The 24060-nt window shown below is 39.6% G+C and overlaps 1 protein-coding gene across 3 annotated transcripts in view; it reads left to right on the forward strand.

Annotated features, from left to right (window-relative positions):
* Window positions 1-24060, forward strand: part of ARFGEF1 (ADP ribosylation factor guanine nucleotide exchange factor 1) — a 150167-nt gene that overhangs the window by 122586 nt on the left and 3521 nt on the right. For 2 of the 3 annotated variants that reach the window (XM_045455005.1, XM_045455007.1), the window contains 9 exons: window positions 287-417; window positions 3779-3908; window positions 5200-5335; window positions 5417-5555; window positions 7956-8028; window positions 16094-16226; window positions 20289-20428; window positions 21946-22114; window positions 23413-23551. In XM_045455005.1, coding sequence (XP_045310961.1) covers window positions 287-417; window positions 3779-3908; window positions 5200-5335; window positions 5417-5555; window positions 7956-8028; window positions 16094-16226; window positions 20289-20428; window positions 21946-22114; window positions 23413-23551 — 1190 coding nt within the window. Of the gene's footprint in view, window positions 1-286; window positions 418-3778; window positions 3909-5199; window positions 5336-5416; window positions 5556-7955; window positions 8029-16093; window positions 16227-20288; window positions 20429-21945; window positions 22115-23412; window positions 23552-24060 lie in introns of those variants that run through there. The other variant, XM_045455006.1, reaches the window with a different exon arrangement.

Consider the following 24060-nt stretch of genomic DNA (forward strand, 5'->3'; position numbering starts at 1 on the left):
TGGTTAGTGTGGCTGCATGGTGTCATAACCATGAAATGATAAAAATGGAAACCTGATTTAACCTGGCGTAAAAAGCAGAAAAGCTGGTGTTAGAGTTGAAGCTGAAACCAACTTTTGGATTCTAGTCCAGTGCTCTTTTTAAGCAGTTGTAATCTCCATCTTTTTATAAATTGTTATTTATCAAAGTGCTGACTTCGAATTTGTAAAACATTTAAAAAATTTGTTTGGTGAGATATTGTACAGGTGTTATATTTTGCCTTAAGTATATCTACCTTTCTTCTTGAAGGCTTTCAAGGAATACACAAGCGATGATATGAATGTGGCGCCTGAAGACAGGGTGTGGGTGAGAGGATGGTTCCCAATTCTCTTTGAGTTATCCTGTATCATCAACAGATGCAAATTAGATGTAAGAACCAGGTAACAATCAGTGTTTGTAACTACAATTTTGAAAGGCTCATTTTGACTTAAATTAACTTTTCTCATGTGAACCCAAGTTCGATAGTTAAAGGCCCTAAGTCCGTCGTAAGTCAGGTGTTTTATCAATATAGCAATTATTAGACAGATTTTAAAATATGTTAAATGGAGCAACAGTAAAAATGGAAATACATTACTTTTCCTTAACATTTTCTTATAGCATCCTACTTTGAGTTTTAGCTTCTGTGTTCATTTGTTCACACATTCTATCTTTTCATATGTTTGTTTCCAATTAGAAATTGAAGTTAGTGGCAAAATTTATTTTATTTCCTGATGAATGCTAGAAGAATCTCCAAATGCACACGCTTGGTGGATTTTAGATAAAGAACCATTTCTCTTTGAAGACTGGTCAGTAACAGTTTTGAATAATGTAGGTCTATTAAAAAGAAGTGAGATCTTTCAAAAATACATTCTCATTAAAAGATCTATATGAATGTATAGTCCATTTGCAAAGAAATGATTATGGATGTAATGTAACTGGATAAGCATTCAGTATGTACTTCTCATGTTACAGCTCCTGTCAATCCCATAGTAAAATTTTTATCATAAAACCTTTTTGACTGCCAAATTGAAATTGCCAGTTTGTATATCCTGTTATCTGTCAACAAGTGCTGGAGGCATCATGAGTTCAATTTTGTGTTTAAATAAATTCCTTCTTTTACGTATCCCATCTTCTTTTTAGGGAGAATCATTAGTCATTTCGGCAATTAACTTCAATGGATTTTTAAACTATACCGGTAGTACATACAAACTTATAACATATCAATGATAGAACTATAATGAAGGAATGAATTTCTCCTTCCTCACTTTATGCCACAACCAGCCTCATCCCCATCCAAGGTTAAGTGTGATACATATCCTAAGAAGCTTCATTTTTATTTGTTATAAAAAGAGATTTTTATAAAATTAGGTTAAGTAATCCAAAATAAGACTCAAACCTTGGGAATTTGTCAGAGAATTTAGTAATCATAAGAACTTATACAGCATTTTATTTTGCATTTAGACATTGAGGATTATTTGGCAGTGGACCTGTTAGGAGCTTGATAAACTTCAAGATAACCCCTGATTCATATTAATCTAAATTATTAAGATTTACAATTTTCTGTTGTCCAGCCACCTCAGTGGAGCAACCAACATATCATGATGGACAAGTCTTATAAACTCAGTACCCTCTCACTGCCCTTGTTTGTTTGTAGAAATTTATTTGACAAAGGACCTACCTGCTTTCTTAGCTTTTGAGCCTGTCCTTTTCTGGGATCATCCTGCTTTCCTTCTTGCCATATCCCATGTTCAGATAATGGATGAGTTTTAGTTGTTAAAGAGAAGAGAAAATACATATTCTGGCTAGTAAAGGAGAGGAAAAATATGAGTCAACTTTGTTCAGTAATGGCTTTTTCTTATTTCATTCCAGGATTTGTAAGGGCTGATACGTAGACTACATTTAAAAATGTAGTACCTTGGAGGAACGTGGGTGGCTCAGTCAATTAAAGGCCCAACTCTTGATTTTGGCTCAGGTCATGATCTCATGGTTGTGAAATCAAACACCACGTCAGCTCCACACTGAGCGTGGAGCCTGCTAAAGATTCTTCATCTCTCCCTCTGCCCCTCTTCCCCACTCATGCACACTCTCTCTCTCACTAAAATGTAATGCCATGATTTGTGTAACAGATTAATTACACAGTACTTTCACATATGTTTTTATTTGATTGCCTCAAAATTCTATGGATTTAGGATTGGTTCATTAACCTAGGGTCTCAAACACTATTTTTCCCTATATCAGCAACTTAAGTATTGCTTTCAAAAAGACTTCTTGAACAGTGAAAATCCTTGGAAGCCTCTGTGGATTTGTGTTTGCTTTCGGAGCCTGGAAGAAACAGGATTCCTCTTACCCTAGCTGTGGGAGTTGGCATCCAGTTACTTAGAGTGGGAAGAAATGGATTTCAAGCTCAGGAGATGGAGGAAAAAGGAGCCTTGTTCTGTTGTAGGGAAACAAGGAGTTTTGATAGGCTTCTCCCACAGAAGAGAGGGTGTTTCTTCTGTAGGAATTTGTTTACTACGGTTTCCTTACTTTTCGTTATATACATTAGATATCTTATGGGTCAGATAAAGTGCTGTGAACTTACTGTAGGACCAAACTACTACTATGTTACTTTACATGTTTATTTAACAAATATTTATTTAGAGCCTGTTATGTGCCAGACTTGTACAAGGCCTGGAGGTAGCACAGCAGTAAATGAGCTGGACTGTGAACCAGTCCTTACGGAGTCTTTCAGAGAAAATTTTATTATGGCTTAGCATTAGACATTTTAGAGAAAATTTTGTAATGGCTTATCATCAGACTTTTTAAAATATAAGCCTTTTCTAAATGGAGGGATACCTATATTTTGTTAGAAGAAAATAACATATAGAGAAAAGATCAAGCTTTTTAATGGTTACCTGAAGGCATTATTATTTAGAGGAAGATAATAAATAATCAGGAAGACAATGTTGAGTTTTAGTTTTAACACTTAAACAAAAGATAGTGAATGTGATACTAAGCAGTTTATTCAGTAGTTACTTACTGTGTGCCTCATGGGTGACAGGCATTGCTCTGTGCCTAGAATATGGTGGGCAGCAAACCACTCACATGAATGTCATAGTCAATCAGTTTTATAATTCCTTTTGTTTACAGATGCTATATGAACAATTATAGTGTTAGCTAAAAAGTCCTATAAATTTTCCAGAACTTCATTTTATGATGATCTTTTGCAATCTTTATTACCTTTTACAACTTTTAAATGTGGGAAGGGTAGGGTGGGAGTGAAGGAAAGATGAAATAAAACATTTTAAGGCCAAGGCTTTTGGAGTTTTTCCCTACAAAATGCATCCTAAAGAAACCTAGTTTATAGCTGAAATTTCCTTTTTTTTTTTAAACGTTTATTTATTATTGAGAGACCGAGAGACACATGAGCAGGGGAGGGTTAGAGACACATGAGCATGAGCAGGGGAGGGTTAGAGAGAGTGGGAGACACAGAATCTGAAGTAGGCTCCAGGCCCTGAGCTGTCAGCACAGAGCCCGACGCGGGGCTCGAACTCACGTACTGTGAGATCATAACCTGAGCCAAAGTCGGTCGCCTAACCAACTGAGCCACCCAGGCACCCCTATAGCTGAAATTTCTTAAAATTGAATATCACGTGTTAGTTTAAAACTATTTGTAAACTTTTTCACTAGCTTTATGAACTCTGAAAACTATTTTAAGAGGGGATTCTGATGCAGCATGCTTTTTTGTATTCCAGTTTTTCTATTTGTGTTTTATCATTTTAGGGGTTTAACAGTAATGTTCGAAATAATGAAAACTTATGGCCACACTTACGAAAAACACTGGTGGCAGGATTTATTTAGAATTGTTTTCAGAATCTTTGACAACATGAAATTACCAGAACAGCAGACAGAGGTAAGAGAAAATGAAATTTTATTTAACACAGTCAAGTTAAAATGTTCTTAATACTTTCCCTAATACAGTTTACTATTTCAAATTAAGGACATGGAAAAGAAAAAAAACTAGAGAATTTTTCATTATAATAAAAGGTATGTCTTTATAAATAAAGAACAGTATTTGGGGATAGAACTGAGTTAATGAATTGGTTTCTTTTTTCTTTTAAAAAACATTTTTTAAAAAAATCTTATTTCTGAGAGAGAGAGTATGAGCAGGGGTCGGGGGGCAGAGAGAGAGAGAGGGACACACAGAATCCAAAGCAGGCTCCAGGCTCTGGGCTGTCAGCATATAGCCCGACACGGGCCTCAAACTCACAAAATGCGAGTTCATGACCTGAGCTGAAGTCGGACGTTTAACCAACTGAGCCACCCAGATGCCCCTGGTTTCTTTTTTTCATTTTAATATTGCCACAACTACAAATACCAGTAGTTTTCTTTTAGTATTCATAGTGACCTCTTATTCTGAAGTGAATAAAGAATACATAGTGATGTCTTATTTTATTTCAATGTATTTTACTACAAACCAATTATAGTATGCATTTCAGTAAATGTAGGGAAGAGAGAGCCTCAAGTTTTCTTATTTTGTCTCATACAGCTATATTAAATGCAAACTTTGGGGGCTCTCTGGCCTGTACAAAGTTTTACTTTAGATCTGTGTTTTTTAAATCTACAGGTAGACTCTTACTTAAAAAGTCTTATTAAGTAGACAGATGTATATGCACTGTCACAAAACTGTATATGAAAATATCAGTCCAGATTAGTCTTTATATACTTGAGAAAAATAAATTCTTTACTTTGTATGGCCTTATTCACCATTTACGGTATTTTCAAGAACCATACTTCACAAAAGTTTTATTTTAAATTTATGCTAAACCCATTTGGATAAATTCTTATCATTTTCTTCTTGTTTATTTCTCTTTTATATTCTGTCATATTCTAGAGCAAGGCCAGCTGTTGTTATTCATGCATATTGTTTTGAGAAGTCATAATGTTAATAGCAAGACGATTCAGTGGTAATTTTTTATAATCAAAAATAATGCAAAAAATAGTTAAAGTATTTTATATATAGATGGTTATGGAACAGTGGAGAAAAATAGATCTCGTACTGAGTTGAAGTGAATATTCTAGAGGGAAGTGAGTGCTCTGAAAGGAACGTGAACAGACTTAGCTTTTAAATATGCAAAATTTTTTTCTTGAATTCTGGTGGTTGATGAATGGTCTGACCTTCTTTTAACAACTTTTCCCCCTAGAAAGCTGAATGGATGACTACAACTTGTAATCATGCACTTTATGCAATTTGTGATGTGTTCACCCAGTATTTAGAAGTACTCAGTGATGTACTTTTGGATGATATTTTTGCCCAGCTCTACTGGTGTGTGCAGCAAGGTAGGTCTATAGCAAATAGTGACACAAAGTGTTAAATATGGCCCTGGCAATACATAAATGAATTGCTCTTTTCTTTTCTAGACAATGAGCAGTTAGCACGATCTGGTACAAACTGCTTAGAGAATGTTGTTATTCTGAATGGTGAGAAGTTTACCCTAGAAATCTGGGATAAAACTTGTAACTGCACACTGGATATCTTCAAAACCACAATCCCACATGCGTAAGAAGATTTTTTACAACTTTATATTTGTATATTGAATGATCGACCTAAAAAGTTTCATAGTAACTAGTGATTTCTTACAACAGAAATCCTTTTAAAAATACCTCAGTGTTCCATGAATTTGCATTTATTGCAAATCAGACTCCTATAAGCCATAACAAATACAAATACTTGAATTAGATTATTTATAAACCAGACCCTTGAGTCTGATTGGTCATGTGGTTATTGGTCACATTGAAGTGATTCTACTTGTACAAGGTTTTAATTATCCAGATTAAAGCAAGCAGTGGTTTTGGATTGGGGGGTGAAAAACTCAACATATATTTCAGTTACTGTAGATTTAATAATCTAAGGAAAATTAATTTGCAAATATATTTTACAGTTAATTGTCATCTTATGATGGATTAGTTTGGAATTGTAGTGAAGGAGTTTTTATCAGTGGAGAGACTAAGACATAGTGTCACTAAATGAGTAATAAATAGCACCTGGATTATTTGTACAACATAATTGAATTTACTTACCAGCTCAGCTTCTGGGGCTCTCTGACCTGCACAAATCTACTACTTTTAAATCTGCTGATTTAAAGCGTACTTAAAACATCTTATTAAGTAGGCACATGTATATGTATATGTATGTGTATAAAACTTACATGAAAACTATGATTCACATTTTTTTTTTTTTAATTTTTTTTTTTCAACGTTTATTTATTTTTGGGACAGAGAGAGACAGAGCATGAACGGGGGAGGGACAGAGAGAGAGGGAGACACAGAATCGGAAACAGGCTCCAGGCTCTGAGCCATCAGCCCAGAGCCCGACGCAGGGCTCGAACTCCCGGACCGCGAGATCGTGACCTGGCTGAAGTCGGACGCTTAACCGACTGCGCCACCCAGGCGCCCCTATGATTCACATTTTTAAACATCATAAACTTTTTCTTGACGTGAGTTAAGTATATTTGCGCTGACATGATCCCCTTCTAAGTATCCTAATAAATAGGACATCAGAAGTTAAACAAAAGGGACACACCTCTAGGAAAGCAGTCTGTAGGTGGTCATACACTGAAGGGACAACTGTTGGTCAGATTTTCTTATTTTTTTGGTACACATTTTGTTGGAGCAACCTACCTGACAGATGACCCATTTTTGTGAGTTTATCTGTAGCCCTTATGTCAAAAGATGGTATGAATTCTTGCCTAGCCATTTTCCCTTTGAAGTCTTCACAAAAACCAGTCAGGCTGAACTTTCTTTTTTTGTTTTTAAGAACTGCTTCTGTTTTGGGGCGCCTGGGTGGCTCAGTCGGTTAAGTGTCCGACTTCGGCTCAGGTCATGATCTCACGGTCCGTGAGTTCGAGCCCCACATCGGGCTCTGTGCTGACCCCTCAGAGCCTGGAGCCTGTTTCAGATTCTGTTTCTCCCTCTCTCTCTGCCCCTCCCCTGTTCATGCTCTCTCTCTGTCTCAAAAATAAATAAACGTTAAAAAAAAAATTAAGAAAAATACTTAAAAAAAAAAAAAAAAGAACTGCTTCTGTTTTAGTTTATTGAACTACACATTCAAGTTAAGGTACGTGATCTTAAAGATCATCTAATAAGCATTTCTTCATAGAAACTGTGCCAGAGTTCTTTCTATATGGAACTGAAATGATGTCTCTAGCCCCTGTCTACCCAATTCCCAGGAGCTCCTGCTTCTCACAAGCAAGTACTTGGGCCTTAATCATCTTTCTATTCCAAGTACCCAATCCAGGGGTGGCAAGTCATTTCCCCTTTGGGGCCAAATTTTATTTCACTTATTGTTATACATTAAAAAAAAAAAAATAGAATCAGGGCGACTGAGTGGCGCAGTCAGTTAAGCGTCCAACTCTTGATCTCGGCTCAGGTCATGATCTCACAATTCATGAGTTTGAGTACTGCGCCAGCCTCTGTGCTGACAACATGGAGCCTGCTGGGGATTCTCTTTCTCTCTCTGTGCCCCTCCCCCACTTGCTCTCGAGTATGCACGTGCTTGCTCTCTGTCTTTCAAATAAACTTTAAAAGAAAAGAATCTAAAGAGTTCTATGAATTTCTTAAAAGTCTCAAACTTTTCTCAGTCTCAGTTTATAGAGAATATTTAATGGCATTAATACTTAGTATAAAGTTTTTGAAACTTTTCAGAAGTAGTTTTTGGGTTTGTTTTTTTAAAATGATGACCAGAGTACCCTTTTAATTATGCTAGTTAATTGTTTCCTGGAGGTACATATTTTAAACTTTTCACTAGATTTTTTTTTAGTAAATTGTTTTTAGCAGTAATCAAAGAAGGATTATATTGTTTTTGGCATATTTTTGTGACTTTTTTCTGCCTGTTTGAAAACATGTTGGATGTGTCCTGTTTCACACTTTCAATGACTGGTGTGATTTTGGTATTTTAAAGGCTCTTGACCTGGCGTCCCTCTTCTGGAGAAACTGCTCCCCCACCTCTGTCTCCTGTGAGTGAAAAGCAGCTGGTAAGTTTTCATAAATAAGGCATATTTAAAATTGTTTTTGAGAAGTAATTTTCTGATGGGCCAAATTCTTTTATATGAGTCCAGGTATATAGCATAGGGGCACGTGGGTGACTCAGTCGGTTAAGCATTGAATTTGGCTCAGGTCATGATCTCACAGTTTGTGGGTTCGAGCCCCATGTTGGGCTCTATGCTGACAGCTCAGAGCCTAGAGCCTGCTTTGGATTCTTTGTCTCCCTCTCTCTCTGGTCCTCCCCCTCTCGTATGCTCTCTCTCTAAAATAAATATTAAAAAAACTTTTTTTTTAATTAAAAAAAATAAAAATAAAAAGATGGCATAAATGTACTGTGCAGAGAATTCTTAGGTTAAATTTCATGGTGGTGAATTTCCCAGGTGGCTAAAATTTATTTCTGTAAGTGCCATGAAGGAGGTATTTTAAATTATTTTATAATACAGGTGGTCTGAGACATAGAGTAATACAATGTCCAGAGTTTTAAGAGGCAGGTATGAGGTTATGTAAAAGGATTTCCATGCCAAGCTAAAGACATTATTGGGTATTTATTTTAAACTTTTAATTTGGATACAGTGTGACCTAAAAGAAATACTATAAAAACAGTACAAAGAATTCTAATATATGATTCACCCAATATATTTGTTTCCTAGGTCTGCCACAAGAAATTACCACAACCTTGGTGGCTTAAAGCAACAGAAATTTGTTGTCTCACAGTTCAGGAGGCCAAAGGCCTCAAATTAAGGCATCAGTAAGGCCACGTTCCCTCCAGAGGCTTTAAGGGATAATCCTTTGCCTTTTCCAGCTTCTGGTGGCTGTTGTCAACCCTTAGCATTCATTGACTTGTACACACATCACTCCAGTCTCTGCCCCCATCTTCAGATGGCTGTATGATGTCAAATCTGTATGTATCCTGTCTGCGTTTTTCTCTTGTAAGGACACTAGCCTTCTTATGTCTGTAAGATAAGATATAAGCCGTCTCATGTCAAACTCTTTAACTTAATTACGTCTTTAAAGACCCTGTTTCTAAGTAACCTTCATAAGTACCAGAGGTAACAACTTAGATATACCTTTTTAGAGCCACTGTTTGTTCAACCTATTGCAGTTTGCCCTCTGGCACCCAGAAACTAATGTTCATCTTTCAGGCCAAGTATGTTCACCCCCTCCCAATATTCCCCAAAGTTTCAACTCATTATGGCATCAGTAAGTCCAAAATCTGTTCTAAACATCATATCAAAAGTCCCAAATCTCATCATCACAGCCATCTAGATTAGGTATGTGGTCTCTTCTGGGGCATCATCCCTCCCCATCTGTGGACCTGTAAACAAATTACAGGTGGTGGGACAAGCATAGGATAAACATTGTCATCCCAAAAGGGAGAAATTGGCAGGAATAAAAGGGTAGCTGGCCCTAATAAGCAAGTTGAAAACCCAACAGGGTAAATTCCATTAAGTTTCAAGGCCTGAGGATAATTCTCTGTGTCTTGATGCTCTGCCCTCTGGGCCCATGGCTCCTCCCTGTGATCCTGCAGGTCTGCTCTCTAAATCATTACTTCTTACAGGTTAGCACATGTTTGCAGCCGCGCAGCTCCATCAGCCCATTTCCTGCCTGTAGAATCCCAGAAGGCTGATAACCTTCCTTCATTTTGTCCCAAGTCTGTCCTTCTCAGTCTAGGCTGGCTGTGTTTCTACCGGTAAATCATTCTTAAAATCCCTGTGGGTCTCTTGTGTGTGTCAAGAGGTTTATTCATGGATCCTTTGTGGATAACTTCCTCTCTCTCCTTGGCTTCTGCTGAGATGTTTGATTGGATCCATTGGATCCACATACCTAATGTCTTTCAACAAAAAGTTGTCTTGCTATCCAAAGAAATGCTTTCATAACAATGAGTTTTCCACTTTTAGCATCCTTTGCAGTCTGGATAGGCCAAGATCCTGCCAAATTATCAAGTGCTAGTTCCTTTTTAGTTAGTAATTTCTTCCTCAATGTATCTGTGTATCCTCTCATTTTTCTGTAAACACCAAGGAGAAACCAGGCCGTATCTTCAACCTTTTGCTTGAAAATATCCTCAGCTAAATATGCAAGTTCATCACTTACAAGTTCTGCTTTCCACCCAGTAGGACAACACAATTTAGCTAAGTTTTCTGCCAGTTTATAACACATACAGAAAACCTTGGATTGCAAGTAACTTGTTCTGCGACTGTCCACAAGACAGGCAAACATTTCTAATAAATTTTAACTTGATAATTGAGTAGTACATTACACCATATATCACATGATCACAACTGAGCCAGTGGTTCTTGAAACTCACTTTTGATACACGAGTGCTTTGTTGTTGTTGTTGTTTTAATTTTTTTTTTTTAACATTTATTTATTTTTGAGACAAGGAGAGACAGAGCATGAACAGGGGAGGGTCAGAGAGAGGGAGACACAGAATCTGAAACAGGCTCCAGGCTCTGAGCGGTCAGCCCAGAGCCCGACGCGGGGCTCGAACTTACAGACCGCAAGATCATGGCCTGAGTCGAAGTCGGCCACTTAACCGACTGAGCCACCCAGGCGCCCCAAGTGCTTTGGATTATAAGCATGTTTCTGGACGGAGTTATGCTCACACACTAAGATTTTACTGTTGCCTTTCTTCCATTATCCAGTAACATAGTCCCAATTTCCTTCTGAGATCTTATTAGAAGAACTTTTAACATTCATATTTCTGTCAGCATTCTATTCATGACCATTATATGTATTCTTTAGGATGACAGAAGATTTCTCTGACATGCATTTTACCTCGTTCTCCATCCTCACCAGAATTGCATTTAATGTCCATATTGCTACTAAACAGTCTCTTTGAGGCAATGTAGGCTTTTTCTGTCATATGCCTCAAAACTCTTCTAGCTTCTACCATTGCCCAGTTCCAAAATCACTTCCACCCCCACTTCATGGTACCAAAATCTGTATCCATCAGTGTTGTACCAGTGAAGTGGAACCAGCAGGAAATATCTGTTTCTGTCTGTACATATATATTTGTTCGTGTATGATATATGCACATACTTATCTATATTTTTTTATTTAAATTTCACAGGATTGGCTATGCAATTATTAGGGCCAATAATTTGAAATCTGTAGGGCAGACTGGAAAGCCCTGGGCAGGAGCTGCTGCTTCAGGGAAACCTGACGGCCTTTCAGCTGATCACGTGAGGCTCTGCCACATTATTGAGGAGCATCTCCTTTACTTAAGTCAACTGGCTGTAGATGTTCACCACATTCACACAGTACCTTTACAGCAACACTTGTATTAATCACTGGATACTCTAGCCTAGACAGTTGACACATAAAACTAACATGACACCCAAGTTTCTCCAGATGTTATCATTTCACTGTATTTGCTTTATCATTTCCTCCCTCCCTCCCTCCCTCCCTCCTTTTTCTCTCACTCATCAACCCTGCCCCCAAGACTTTCTGAGTTCTTTGAAAATAAGATGTCCTTTTATCCCTAAGTTCCTTACTCTGTTTTTCCTTTGGAAGAAGAAAAAAAAATCTTACATAACCACAGTGCAGTTAACAAAATCAGGAAATTACCATTGAAACAGTGCTATTCTCTAATCTGGCCTTATTCAGGTTTTTTTTTTTTTTTTTTTTTTTTTTTTTTAATGTTTTTGTATTTATTTTTGAGAAATAGAGCACAGATGGGGGAGGGGCAGAATCTGAAGCAGGCTCCAGGCTCTGAGCTGTCAGCATAGAGCCCAACACAGGGCTTGAACTCGTGAACCAGGAGATCATGACCTGAGCCAAAGTTGGCTGCTCAACCAACTGAACCAACCAGGCGCCCACGGGCTTATTCAGTTTTAAACCCAGGACACCAGCAGGAGCATATTAGTGTCCATTGGTTGATTTGTCCCCCACAACTTTTAAATTTCTTAACTAATAGTCAATGACTAAAACTTAGATTTCATAGTAAAGTACTACTGTGAGTTTGTCTCGAGAGAGCTGTCACATCTGGAACCTTGGGGGCAGGCTGCTCCGTGATCCTGATCTGCAGGACTGGTCTGTTCATCACAGACTCCACTTACGATGTTCTGTTTTAAGCCCAGAATGAGCTTACTCTGTTTCCTGTTTTTCTCAAAATTGGCCCACTCCTTGCTTGTTTTGTGTCCTTTTGGTTTTTCTGCCTCTGCTGTATAGTATAGTAATTTGCAGTGTGGGCTTTAGAGTCAGCCCCAAAATAAAATCCTGACTGTGCAGTGACTGGCTCTGTGGCCTCAGCAAGTTACCTGACCTCGTGTTAGAGTGGTCTTGTGATGAGAATTAGGTCAGGGCATTCACTGCACAGAAAGCTGTTGGAACGGCATGTGCCAGGTGAGTGCTCAGTGCCTGGGCTGCTGCAGGGCTCCCTGGGGCGAGCCAGCGGGGCCCCTCAGGACCGTCTCACCCTCTCTGTGGCTCCTTCCAGAGCTGCTGCTGCCACCCCTTCTGAGATCTACTGCTTCTTGCACCCTGCTTTCCTTTTCTTTCTCTTCTCTCTACGACTTATAGTTTGCTAAGAAATTATGGTATTTTCTAATGCCATTCTCAGCTGAGTATATCTTGCTGTGCACTGAAGGACTACTTTGTATTTATTTTTGTTTTTCTCATTAAACTTGTTTTTAATGGGTCTCAAAATTCTGTGACATATTTTTGGCCAAGCTGTTTGTTCCATTAAAAAGTAGTGATTTTAAAACTAATAACTTAAAACTGCCACACACACACACACACACACACACACACACATACACACACACAAATGGTCCACAAAACATTCTGAAGGTTTTACGATGCATTGTTACCATTAACCAGTCTTTTACTGTTAAACTTAAAAGGCCAATTGACACAAACATTTCTGAGACGTTCTTCCACCACTGAATAAGACTGGGGTGGCATTGGGGCGCCTGGGTGGCTCAGTTGGTTGAGCATTGACTTCGGCTCAGGTCATAATCTTACAGTTCGTGGGTTCAAGCCCCACGTTGAGCTCTGTGCTGACAGCTCAGAGCCTGGAGCCTGCTTAGGATTCTGTGTCTCCCTCTCTCTCTGCCCCTCCCCTGTTCACGCTCTGTCTCTCTCTGTATCTCAAAAATAAACAAACAAACAAAAAAAGATAGGGGTGGCGTTATTGGGGATGACGCTCATGTAGCCTGCTGAGCTTTCTGGGCAGACTTGGTCCCATTGCCAGCTCCAGCTGCCTTCTTGTCCACTGCTTTGATGATGACCCACAGCAGCTGTCTGTCTCCTCTCCCAGAGTATGCTCTCGACACACATAGTCTTGCCAGGAACCATATGAACGATGGCAGCACCACCAGATTTCAAGAATTTAGGGCCATCTTCCACCTTTTCCCCAGAGCAACAGTCAGTCTTCTTCGGTTCAGCGAGCTTGCAAGCAATGTGAGCGTGTGACAGTCCAGCACAGGTGCATATCCAGCACTGATTTGGTGAAGGACTATTTTTTCAATATTAAAAATAGAAAAATACCCAGTTATTGTTAAAAAAAAATTACAGAAGAAAATAGGGTAAAAAAAAATGCAAGGCCCTTTTTATACTGCACCCTTCCACTGCAACTCCAGGGTTTAATATTGTGGTGTATATCCTTCCAGCTCTTTTCTATATATTTATATATACAGTATATAAATGTACATATAGTTTTCTCAAAAAATGAAATTTTATTTGGGGACTAACATGTTATTTTTGGAATATCTAAGAGATGTCTCCACTTCGATACATAGAGATTTCTTTCATCGGAGTTCCTCCTTTTCCATTAAAGAGTCCTTTTTAAAAGGAGAGGTGTGGGCATACGTCTGGTTCACAGCTGTTCTAAAAAATGCAGAATTACCAAAAAATCATCTTTAATTGGTTGATCAGAAAAACTGAGAATGCAGTATGCCTAACATTAAAAGATTCCTCTGATACAAAGGAGAAGTTTTAAATTCCCAATACTGTGACCTAGTTTTTGTGCACATTTAGTTTTCTGGGGAGAAGCTTTTTAGGGATCATGAGAATGTTCAAAAGAGCCAATGACCCAAAAAATTCAAATACCAGTGCTTTCACTTATATTCAGTAAGATAATACATTTTTTTATTCTATCAACTTATTAATCTCCCCCTTAAAATATACTTACTAAAATGTACAAGCTGGGGCACCTGGGTGGCTCAGTTAGTTGAGTGTCTGACTCTTGGTTTTGGCTCAGGCCAGGATCCCAGGGTTGTGGGATCATGCCCTGCATCCCAGTCCATGCTCAGCATGGAGCCTGCAAAGATTCTTTCTCCCTCTGTCCCTCTTCCCTGTGTGCACACGCTAACTCACTCTCACTCTCTCTCTCAAGAAAAAACATACAAGTTAAATAGAGACATTTGCTTATATTTTTTTTAAATTTTTTTTTTTAATTTTTTTTAACCTTTATTTTTGAGACAGAGGGAGACCGAGCATGAATGGGGGAGGGTCACAGAGAGGGAGACACAGAATCTGAAACAGGCTCCAGGCTCTGAGCTGTCAGCACAAAGCCCGACGCTGGGCTTGAACTCACGGACCGCGAGATCATGACCTGAGCTGAAGTTGGCCGCTTAACCGACTGAGCCACCCAGGCGCCCTGAGACATGTGCTTTTAATAGTTAATTTTAAATAAACATTCCCTTAAAGGATTTATAAATTAGCTGTTGCTATATGCATTCTTCCATTTAAGTTTTTTTTAATGTTTATTTATTTTGAGAAAGAGAGAGTACAAACTTGGGAGGGGCAGAGAGAGAGGGAGAGCAGGAATCCCAAGCAGGCTGCACACTCTCAACGTGGAGCCGTAGGGCTCGATCCCACAATCTGTGAGATCATGACCTGAGCTGAAGTTGGATGCTTAACTGACTGAGCCACCCAATCGCCCCACTTCCATTTAACTTTTTACTTAAAAGTGTATTATAGGCAGTCATGGTCAAAGAAATTACCCAATGAGTCTTCTGGATCTATGTAATTATTATTAAAGGCCTCTTGTTTGTTAAATGCTTATGAAAAATACAAAGATAATTAAGAACAGTTATAACAATAATAATATGGCTTTAGATTTGTGTAGCACATCACTGTTTAAAAAATATTTTTACATGTGATCCTTTTAGAAATTTTTTGAACCCGATTTGGTACATTATCCCCATTTTATACAGAACAGCAAATGAAAAATCATAAACTGATATTTTAAGTCTAAGTTAAAATACCATTTTGATTAGCACTGTTCCTTGGGAACACAGGCCCCTGTCTTCCTTTCAGAAACCCAGGTGAGTTCACTTCCAGCTAAAACTGTTGAGTCAGAATTCTCAGTTCCTCTGGAAAACACATTCTGGCTTCTTTCTGGTATGCTGTATTGCTGTAACAAAATAAAGCCAGAATAGTATTGACAGCTATCATATATTGTCTGATACTGTGCCAGTGCTTTGCATTTATTATCCTAATAATCTACTAGGAAAAGTCCTCTCCATTTTCAGATCAGAAAACCCTAGCTCAGTAGTGTTCATTGCTTTTCCAAGGTTATACCTAATCCTGGAGCCAAAGTCTGGTGTTGACTTGAATGTTGAGCTTCTCTCATGACACCACACTCCTAGTCACCTTCTCACTGATCTTTCTGGTCGCCATTTCCTTGGATGACGGAACATCTTTCCTTAAACTCACCCCTACAAAACTTTCCTGAGCTCCACCTACACAGAGCTTGCAGAAACCTATCCCACCTCTGCCACATACGTGTTCTGTTTAGACTGCATGAAGAGTCCTGGATATCCCTGATTGGTTTTTCCATACAATGAAGCTTAGCATTTTTATCTGTTGCTTTTGGGTGGTACCAGACCTGAGACCATCGAGGGTCAGAAAGGAAGCTTTTCTCTTAAAGGCTATTAGCTCTTACCTGTGCATAGGTAACTTTAAATAATTTCCCCATTTTGTCTGTAATCACTGTGTAGAACGTCCTTTTCATAGTGACCCATGTAATTGTTTTCAAAAACAGCATACTAGAAACTGTTTTCATCCTTAAGATTTGTTGTACTTACAAGGAATTTTTTATTTTATTAGGATACAATATCACAGAAATCTGTAGATATTCATGATTCTATTCAACCAAGATCTGCAGATAATAGACAGCAAGCACCATTGGCTTCTGTCTCTACTGTGAACGAAGAAGTCAGCAAAATTAAACATACAGCAAGTGAGTTATTTCTCCTAGTAAAAATAGTGTGTTTTGTTTTATGTAGGAAAGGGATGAAATGTTTGCTTTTACTTTTGTTATTAACAAATATATACTGTAATTGGTTGTGTGGTCACTTTGTTACTGCATTTGCTCCAAGTTGGACATTTCACTAACACCTGTAGTACCAGCTTTTTCCACAAGTGCTTAATGTTTGTGTTGAGCACCTGACTCTCTTCTCCCTGTTCTCTTCTGCATGTCAGCCTCATATTCTTTCTGCAAAAGTAGGGCCTGATGGGCCTTTCTCTATAGTGCCTTCCGAGCAGGGGCACCCAGCTTCCTGAGAAGCCGACCTTCTTTCCACTCGACTGCCCCACACGATGTCTTCTCACCTTCTTAGTACTTGTCACAAAGAAGGGCAACCCTTTCTATTTTTTGCAAAATTGATCTAGCTTTGTTTATATAAGGAAATTATAATACCAAGGAAAAACTACCCCGTTCCTAGAGGAAAACAGGACAACTATAGTTGCTTTTATAAAATGAGGTGAAATTCACATAAGAAAAGTAATCATTTTAAAGTGAACAGTTCAGTACATTCACAGTGTTGTGCAATCACCACCTCTGTCTAGTTCCAAAATGTTTCTATCACCCTAAAAGAAAACTCCCCACCCATTAATGCTATTCCTTCTTACTCTCCCCTTCCCCTGCCCCTAGCAACCACTAATCTGCTTTCTTGGTCTATAGATTTGCTATATTTCATATAAACAGAATCATGCAGTATATGACCTTTTATGTCTGGCCTTTATTTAGCATAATGTTTTTAACGTCCACCCACACTGTGAAATTGGTCAGTGACTGATACTTCTTTATGACCAGTTGTCATTTGTTTGGATATGTATCACATTTTGTTTATCCAGTCATTTGCTGATGGCCGTTTGGGTTTGTTCTATCTTTTGGTTATCATCATGCTGTTGTGAATGTCTGTGTACAGTATAACTTGAGTACCTGTTTTTAATTATGTTGGCTGTACACACAGGAGTGGAATTTTGGGGTCATATTATAGGATAGTTCTATGTTTAACTTTGTAGGGAACCACTAAAACATGTTCTACAGTAGCATTCCAACTAGCAATTCCAGTGTATCCACATCCTCACCATCACTTCTTTTTTTTTTAAATGACCATCCTAGTGGGTGTGAAGTGGTACCCCATCGTAGATTTGATGTGCATTTCCCTGATGATTAGTGGTGTTAAGCATCTTTTCATGTGCTTATTGCCATTTGTTTGTTTTCTGTGGAGAAATATTTATGTCCTTTGCTCTTTTTTAAATTGGGTTGTCTTGTTGTAGTTGAATTGTAAGTTTGTAACACACTCTGGATACCTATGCCTGTATCACATATATGATTTGCAGAAATTTATTTTCTCGTGTTGTATAGTTCTTATCATTTCTTTAATAACATCTGATGCACAAAGTTTTTAACTCAGATGAAGTCCAATTTACCTGTTATTTCTTGCTCATGCTTTTGGTGTCATGGCTAAGAATCACTTGCCAGAACTAAGGTCATGAAGGTTTTCCCCAATGTTTTAAGAGTTTTGTACTTTTAGCCCTTGCATTTAGGTTGTTGATCCATTTTGAGTTAATTTTTTTTTTCAGGGAATTTTTTTTATGAATCCTAGGTTCTTATACTTGTTCTTGTGAGAAGACAGAGCTTCTGGCTTCAGTCATGGTGTTTTGCTAACCTCTTAAAGGGGAGAGGGAGATGGGTAGTGGTGAGTGGCTGATTTTCATTTTTTATTCCTGTTCTCTGGAGAACAGCATATCTCGTGCAGGAATCCACGACAACTTTGCACTGGAACATGCCATAAGGACAGAATAGTGAGTGGCTCTTCTCTCTCTCAGCCCCAAGACTGAATTTAAATATACTTTAGCCTTGCAAAGTAAGGATGTGGTCATCACACATTAGAAAGTTTTCACGTGGCTAATCTAGGGAAACACCTTTAACTGGAGCTGTGTGCTGCTCCCTATACCCAGAGCCAAGGGCCCAGGCTTGTTTCCTACTATCAGCTGTCCTGCCCTCTATCTCCTGTAAGTTCTTTAGGAGAAGTTTGCCATGGAATTGTTGATTCAGAATAGGTGGAGCTAGAGGAAGAACAAATGGCCACCATGTCCCCATGAGCCCTTTCAACTTAGTGGAAGAGAGACCGTCTGCTGTCTCCTGCTCGGGGGAAAGAATCACAGCACACACCTGAGTATTTTGCCCTGTCCGAGGGGCAGCTATCTCGTTCTTCCTGTACACGTTCTTTCTGTACACGTTAAGAAAACACCACCACCACCCCATCTAGTCTCAGCTCAGTGCCTGCTGTCCCACGTAGTGGATCTTGTTTAGCTTTGGTGAACCAGTGAAATGGTCACCTACTATAACCCTGGCAGTGTCAGCCCTCGTTATAAAATCTGTCCAAACATGCTGCTGGTCATTGCTAGTGAGTCTAACGTTAAGATCTGTAGCCTCCCAGGACTACAGATCCTGGGCAGGAGGTCTGGACTCCTCCCAGGACTACAGATCCTGGAGAGGCCCAGCCTTACCCACTCAGTCAGAGTGGAGTCTCGTCAGCCATTCTGTCCGTTCACCCTGCTGACAGCTCTTTCTCCCCTTGAGTGGCTGATGCTGGAACCGATGAGAACACATCTCGTCAGACATCAGCCTAACTCCCGAGTCTCATTGAGAGTTCCACCTGTGCTGCCAGGAGTCTCCTGCTCTAGGGACGGAGTTTAGGACTTGAACGAGGGAGGTGAATGACTGACTGGTACTTGTCAGCTCTGACTGAGGTGAAGGACTAGGAAGAAGATACTGAAGAGGAGACAGTTGTGGGATTTGTGGTGTCTTTGTTTTACTTTTTGTTTGACATGAGATCTAGTAAGAAGTGTTACGCACTCCAGCATTTCTGAAAACTACCTGGAAAGGAGTCTTTATTAATGAATTTCTTCAATAAGAAGAAATTTACACAAATTGTTTTGCTACCCCTAAAGCCCTTAAAACATGAATTTGCATTCCACAAATTGGTGCCACAAAACGGAATTTGTAATAAAAGCAAAAGTAGAGACTGAAGGATTGTAAATCTGTAATGCTGAGTGATTGCCCGGACAGTGATTTCCAGGCTGCTCCCCCTAGGCAGTCATCTGCCTCCTGGAAAGCTCACTGGAAGAGCTGCTCTGGACATCCCAGGATTGAGGTATGGCCTGGGGCCATCATTGCAGCCACGTGTCAGTGTTGCCAAGCTCTTGCAGTATCTCAGTAGTCGAGTCCTCTTTCCTAACCTTGTGCTTTTGCATTTGCTTAACTGGGATGGTCAGTGAAATGGGAAATTCTTCTATGAACATGACCTTATGGGCTGTGGATTGTCAGAAACAGTCTTGTGTCTTGTTGAGCAAATTCATCCGGCTAGAGGAATGTAGTTATGTTTCATTTCACCTGTGGAGAGCATTTTGTGATCATGCACTTGGCATAACTTTTTATAGACTTCTTTGCTTACGGATCCATTTGAAAATATAAGGTCATTTTGGCTACAGCTTCTAACCTGGATCCAAATAAAACGTGCTCTGGTTAACCTGCAGTATTGTCCCACTTATCAGAATTTGTGGCTGTCTCTCCTTCCTTTCTCGCAGATCTGGTTCCTGTTATTTTCTTTTGGTATAGGCTTTATATTACCTATATTCAAAGGTCAAACTTGAGTTCCAGTAAATGCTATTAGCTTTTTTTTTTAATTAAGCTTTTAATGCATTTGTTGCATTTTATTAAAGAATAACTTAAATCTTCTTAAAGTTGCAGTGGGACCTTTTTGGACATTACTTACTGTTCTAAGTCATGGAGAATACTTTTATTTAAAAAATTACTTTCCTGAGGCTTTTCTAAAAATTGATGAGACTGAGTGGTGTTTATGTGCAAAGGCAGTATGTACTCAGTGTGATGTGTGCAAGTTACCTTCATTCATATGAATGTTTCCTTAAGCATTGTAATGTCATAGAAATTATAAAGGATTCAAAATAATTTTTGTTTGCATGTGCATTGGGGTGGGTTTCCTCACAGAATTTCCAGAACAAAAATTGTTTGCCGCCCTGTTGATTAAATGTGTTGTGCAGCTGGAACTCATCCAGACTATCGACAACATTGTGTTCTTCCCAGCCACAAGTAAGAAGGAAGATGCTGAAAACCTAGCTGCAGCCCAGGTATGGGGGTGTGAGGACAGCTGCTTTTATGTTGAAGAGGAAGTTGGCTTTCACAGTCTGGGCCTCAGAGCAGAGGTCAAGCTAGAGACTTGATTTGGGGGCAAATGTCATTTTAAACCTTGGGACTAAACGATATCCTCCAGGCAATAAGTGTGGGTGGGGCTGAGAGGACGGTTGGGTATTGAGCCCAGGGGCTTCCATGGTCAGAACTCCTGGTGATAAGGCAGCTGGTAAAGAGCCTGAGAATAAGAATCCATGAGGCAAGGGAGAGAAAGCAGGAGACAGTGGTGTCCTGGAAGCCAGATGAAAAAGATGTTTTAAGAAGGATGTGATCATCTCTGTCAGATGCTCAGTGGGTCAAGTAATATTTTTTTTTCTTTTCTTTTTTTTTTTTTGAAGTAATATTTCATCTGAGAGTTGCCTTCGAGCAATTTGGTGGACTTCAGTGACCTTGACATTGTGCTTAATTGTAATGTTGAGGACAAAAGCATTATTGAAATGGGTACCAGAGACGAGAGGAATTGCAGACAGCAAATATTTGATAATTGTGTCGAATATTGTCGTAAAAGGGGTACAGAGAAATAGGATAATTGCTGGAGGAAGATGAAAGGGTCAGGAGAAGGGTTTGCTTTGTTTCTGTCTTTAAGATTGGCAATATTGCAGCATTTTCACTGATGAGAATTCTTCAGGAAAGAGAGAAACACAGAAAGAGGGACAGTTGCTGTCTTTTTGAGTGAATGGGGGTGGCATCTAGGGCCGGTCCCCGGGGGGTTAGAAGCACAGGCAGTTGGTGCATTGTGACAGGAAAGCAAGCAAAGTATGTAGCTCTTAACACAGGAAGGTTGGTCTGTTTGCCAGTGGGAGTTTGCGGGAGGTCTCTTCTGATAGCTTCTGGTTTCTCATTGAGAGAAGAAAAATCCTCTACCAAATGAAGTGGGAGGAGAATTTTAGATATTTGAGGAGAGAAGTGAAAACATGAGTTAATCATCTAGAGAGTGGACTCAGGCAGTGCAGGATTGCTTGGGCACCACCCAGAGCCCACTGGATTTAAAATCAGTCTGTTTTCTCCCGTTATGTTTGTTGTGTGGGTATAGACGTGGAGTAGGCAGTTTTGCCAGCCAATTAATCTAAAAAGAGTGAGGGATTATGCAAGAGAGCAATTATAACTGCAGTTCCTAGAATCCAAACTGGTGAAGTAGAGAAGTGAGGACCTGATGGGGGTGAGGAACAGTGAGGGCTGTAGGCTCTGGTAGGGGCGGAGCTCCTGGAGTTAGGAATTAGGAAGGGAATTGGGAAGATAGGAGGTGGTGCCTGGTGACTAGGATGCATGGAATATAAAGGCTCAGGAAATGTAATAACAAAAGATGGACCTTTTCCTATTTTCTATTGAGCTAGAAAAGATTAAGTTCTGTGGCTTGCTCGTAAAGCTGATCTTTGGGGGAGCACGGAGTTCTAAATTTACTAAAATTTGTGACTCTGTGTGTGTGCGCGTGCTGTGGTGCTTTGTTTTTCCAAAGAGAGATGCCGTGGACTTTGATGTTCGAGTTGATACTCAAGACCAAGGAATGTACCGCTTTTTAACATCACAACAACTTTTTAAGCTACTGGACTGCTTATTAGAGTCACATAGATTTGCAAAAGCATTTAATTCCAACAACGAACAGAGGACTGCTTTATGGAAAGCAGGTAAGCTGGGCAGGTGTCACACTTTAATGTTCACCATTAATGCTTGTGCACTGGGACTGTATACATGGATCAGAATTCATGGTTTGTATACTTCAGGTCTATGGCTTTCACTGTGTGAACTTTTTACCTTAACAGTAATAATCGGAAGGCAGTCTGATTGCCTGAATCGATAGCCAGGCCTTTGTCTGATCTACACTAAGCCAGCTAACTGCTGGGGGAGATTAGTTTCCCCCTTGTTTAATCAACTTGTTCTTTGATTTGACCATTTTTTCATCTTGTTCACCCAGCGTGGGCCTTCCTGTTGATACTGTCAGCATACTAAAAGCTGCTGTTTTATGAGAAAAAGCATATGACAGTCCTAAACATGAGATCTTGCATCTGTATTCCAGTGACTTCTCCATACTTACCTGGGAGTGGCCACACCTCAGAATGGAAGTGAATGTTTTGGGGAGGGGGGGGCAGTGGTGGGCAAATTTATTTTTGGACAAGTTGGAATCTTTAAATGAAACAACTTTTGAGGCGCCTGGGTGGCTCAGTTGGTTAAGCGGCCGACTTCGGCTCAGGTCATGATCTCGCCGTCCGTGAGTTCGAGCCCCGCGTCAGGCTCTGTGCTGACAGCTCAGAGCCTGGAGCCTGTTTCAGATTCTGTGTCTCCCTCCCTCTGACCCTCCCCTGTTCATGCTCTGTCTCTCCCTGTCTCAAAAATAAATAAAAACGTTAAAAAAATTTTTTTAAATGAAACAACTTTATAACAATTATATTGACATTCAATTTTTTATTTAAGAAATAGTTCCTTGGTACCTATTATGTACAAAACAGTGCTGGAAGAGTGAGAGGCAGAATATGCAGCAAAACAATATTTACTGAACATCAAACTCTGTGAAATAGTGTTGGGTGCTTTACATTTGCATATTTACTTAATCTAAAATGATTGTTTAATTCCTAATTAAGCTCATGGCTTTGTTCATCCTCTTCCCTCTTCAACCTGACTTCTGGAAAGAGTAGTTCAACCAAAGTTGTTTCTACCTTTCAACTGGGAATTCTCCTGGTAAAGCCACCAGGCTCCGTGTGTCCATACGCAGTGGGCACTTTGCACTGCTGACGACCTTGGAAAACCATCTCCATGCTGAGTGGTCTGCCCTGTTCATCCAGGAGCCCTGGCGCAGGCTATCTGGAGCTCATCAGGGCAGTTTCATTTGAAGAGTTCCACTTTCCCAGCCCAAACGTTGCTTTGTATTTGCCTTTCTTTCTGTAAGATGCCTTCCCAAGTTAATCCTGGAAACCTCCCTTTTCTGCAGGTTTCAAAGGCAAATCCAAACCTAACCTTCTGAAGCAGGAGACGAGCAGCCTGGCCTGTGGGCTGCGCATTCTCTTCCGGATGTACATGGACGAGAGCCGGGTTAGTGCCTGGGAAGAGGTCCAGCAAAGGCTTTTAAAGTAAGACTCTTGGTTGAGTTTCTGTCTTTGATTCACATGGCTCCATGGCACAGAGTAGGAAAGGACCGCTAGGTTTGCACTCGGGGCAGAGTCCACAGCCCAGCCCCACTGCAGTGCCATGCAAATATTAGAGTGTAAGGAAGAGATTGTGAAAATTAAATACAGTCTCCTAGATAAACGTACTTGTGCACAGTTGGGGAGACATGAGCAAATCATGTCTGTTGCTGCTGCTGCAGGACAAAGGAAAAAGTGTGCTCTCTTAAAAGTTAAAACTTAGTCATTTTTAGGCTTTTTCATGCCACATAACTCCATTTTCACAAACTGATCATTTGTGAAAGTGAAACCTGCCTGCCTGCATTCAGTTAAAAAAAAATATTTAGAGTTTGTTAGTGTTACTTTTTTTGCATTCACTTTTTACATCATGACGACTTAAATTTTAAGTTCATGCTAAGAATCATGTCATTCAGAAAGAATGCTGTCTTCTGCATATTTTTGTGTGTTCACAGGGA

The sequence above is a fragment of the Leopardus geoffroyi genome, chromosome C3, assembly GCF_018350155.1.
Source record: "Leopardus geoffroyi isolate Oge1 chromosome C3, O.geoffroyi_Oge1_pat1.0, whole genome shotgun sequence".
Classification (NCBI taxonomy): Eukaryota; Metazoa; Chordata; class Mammalia; order Carnivora; family Felidae; genus Leopardus; species Leopardus geoffroyi.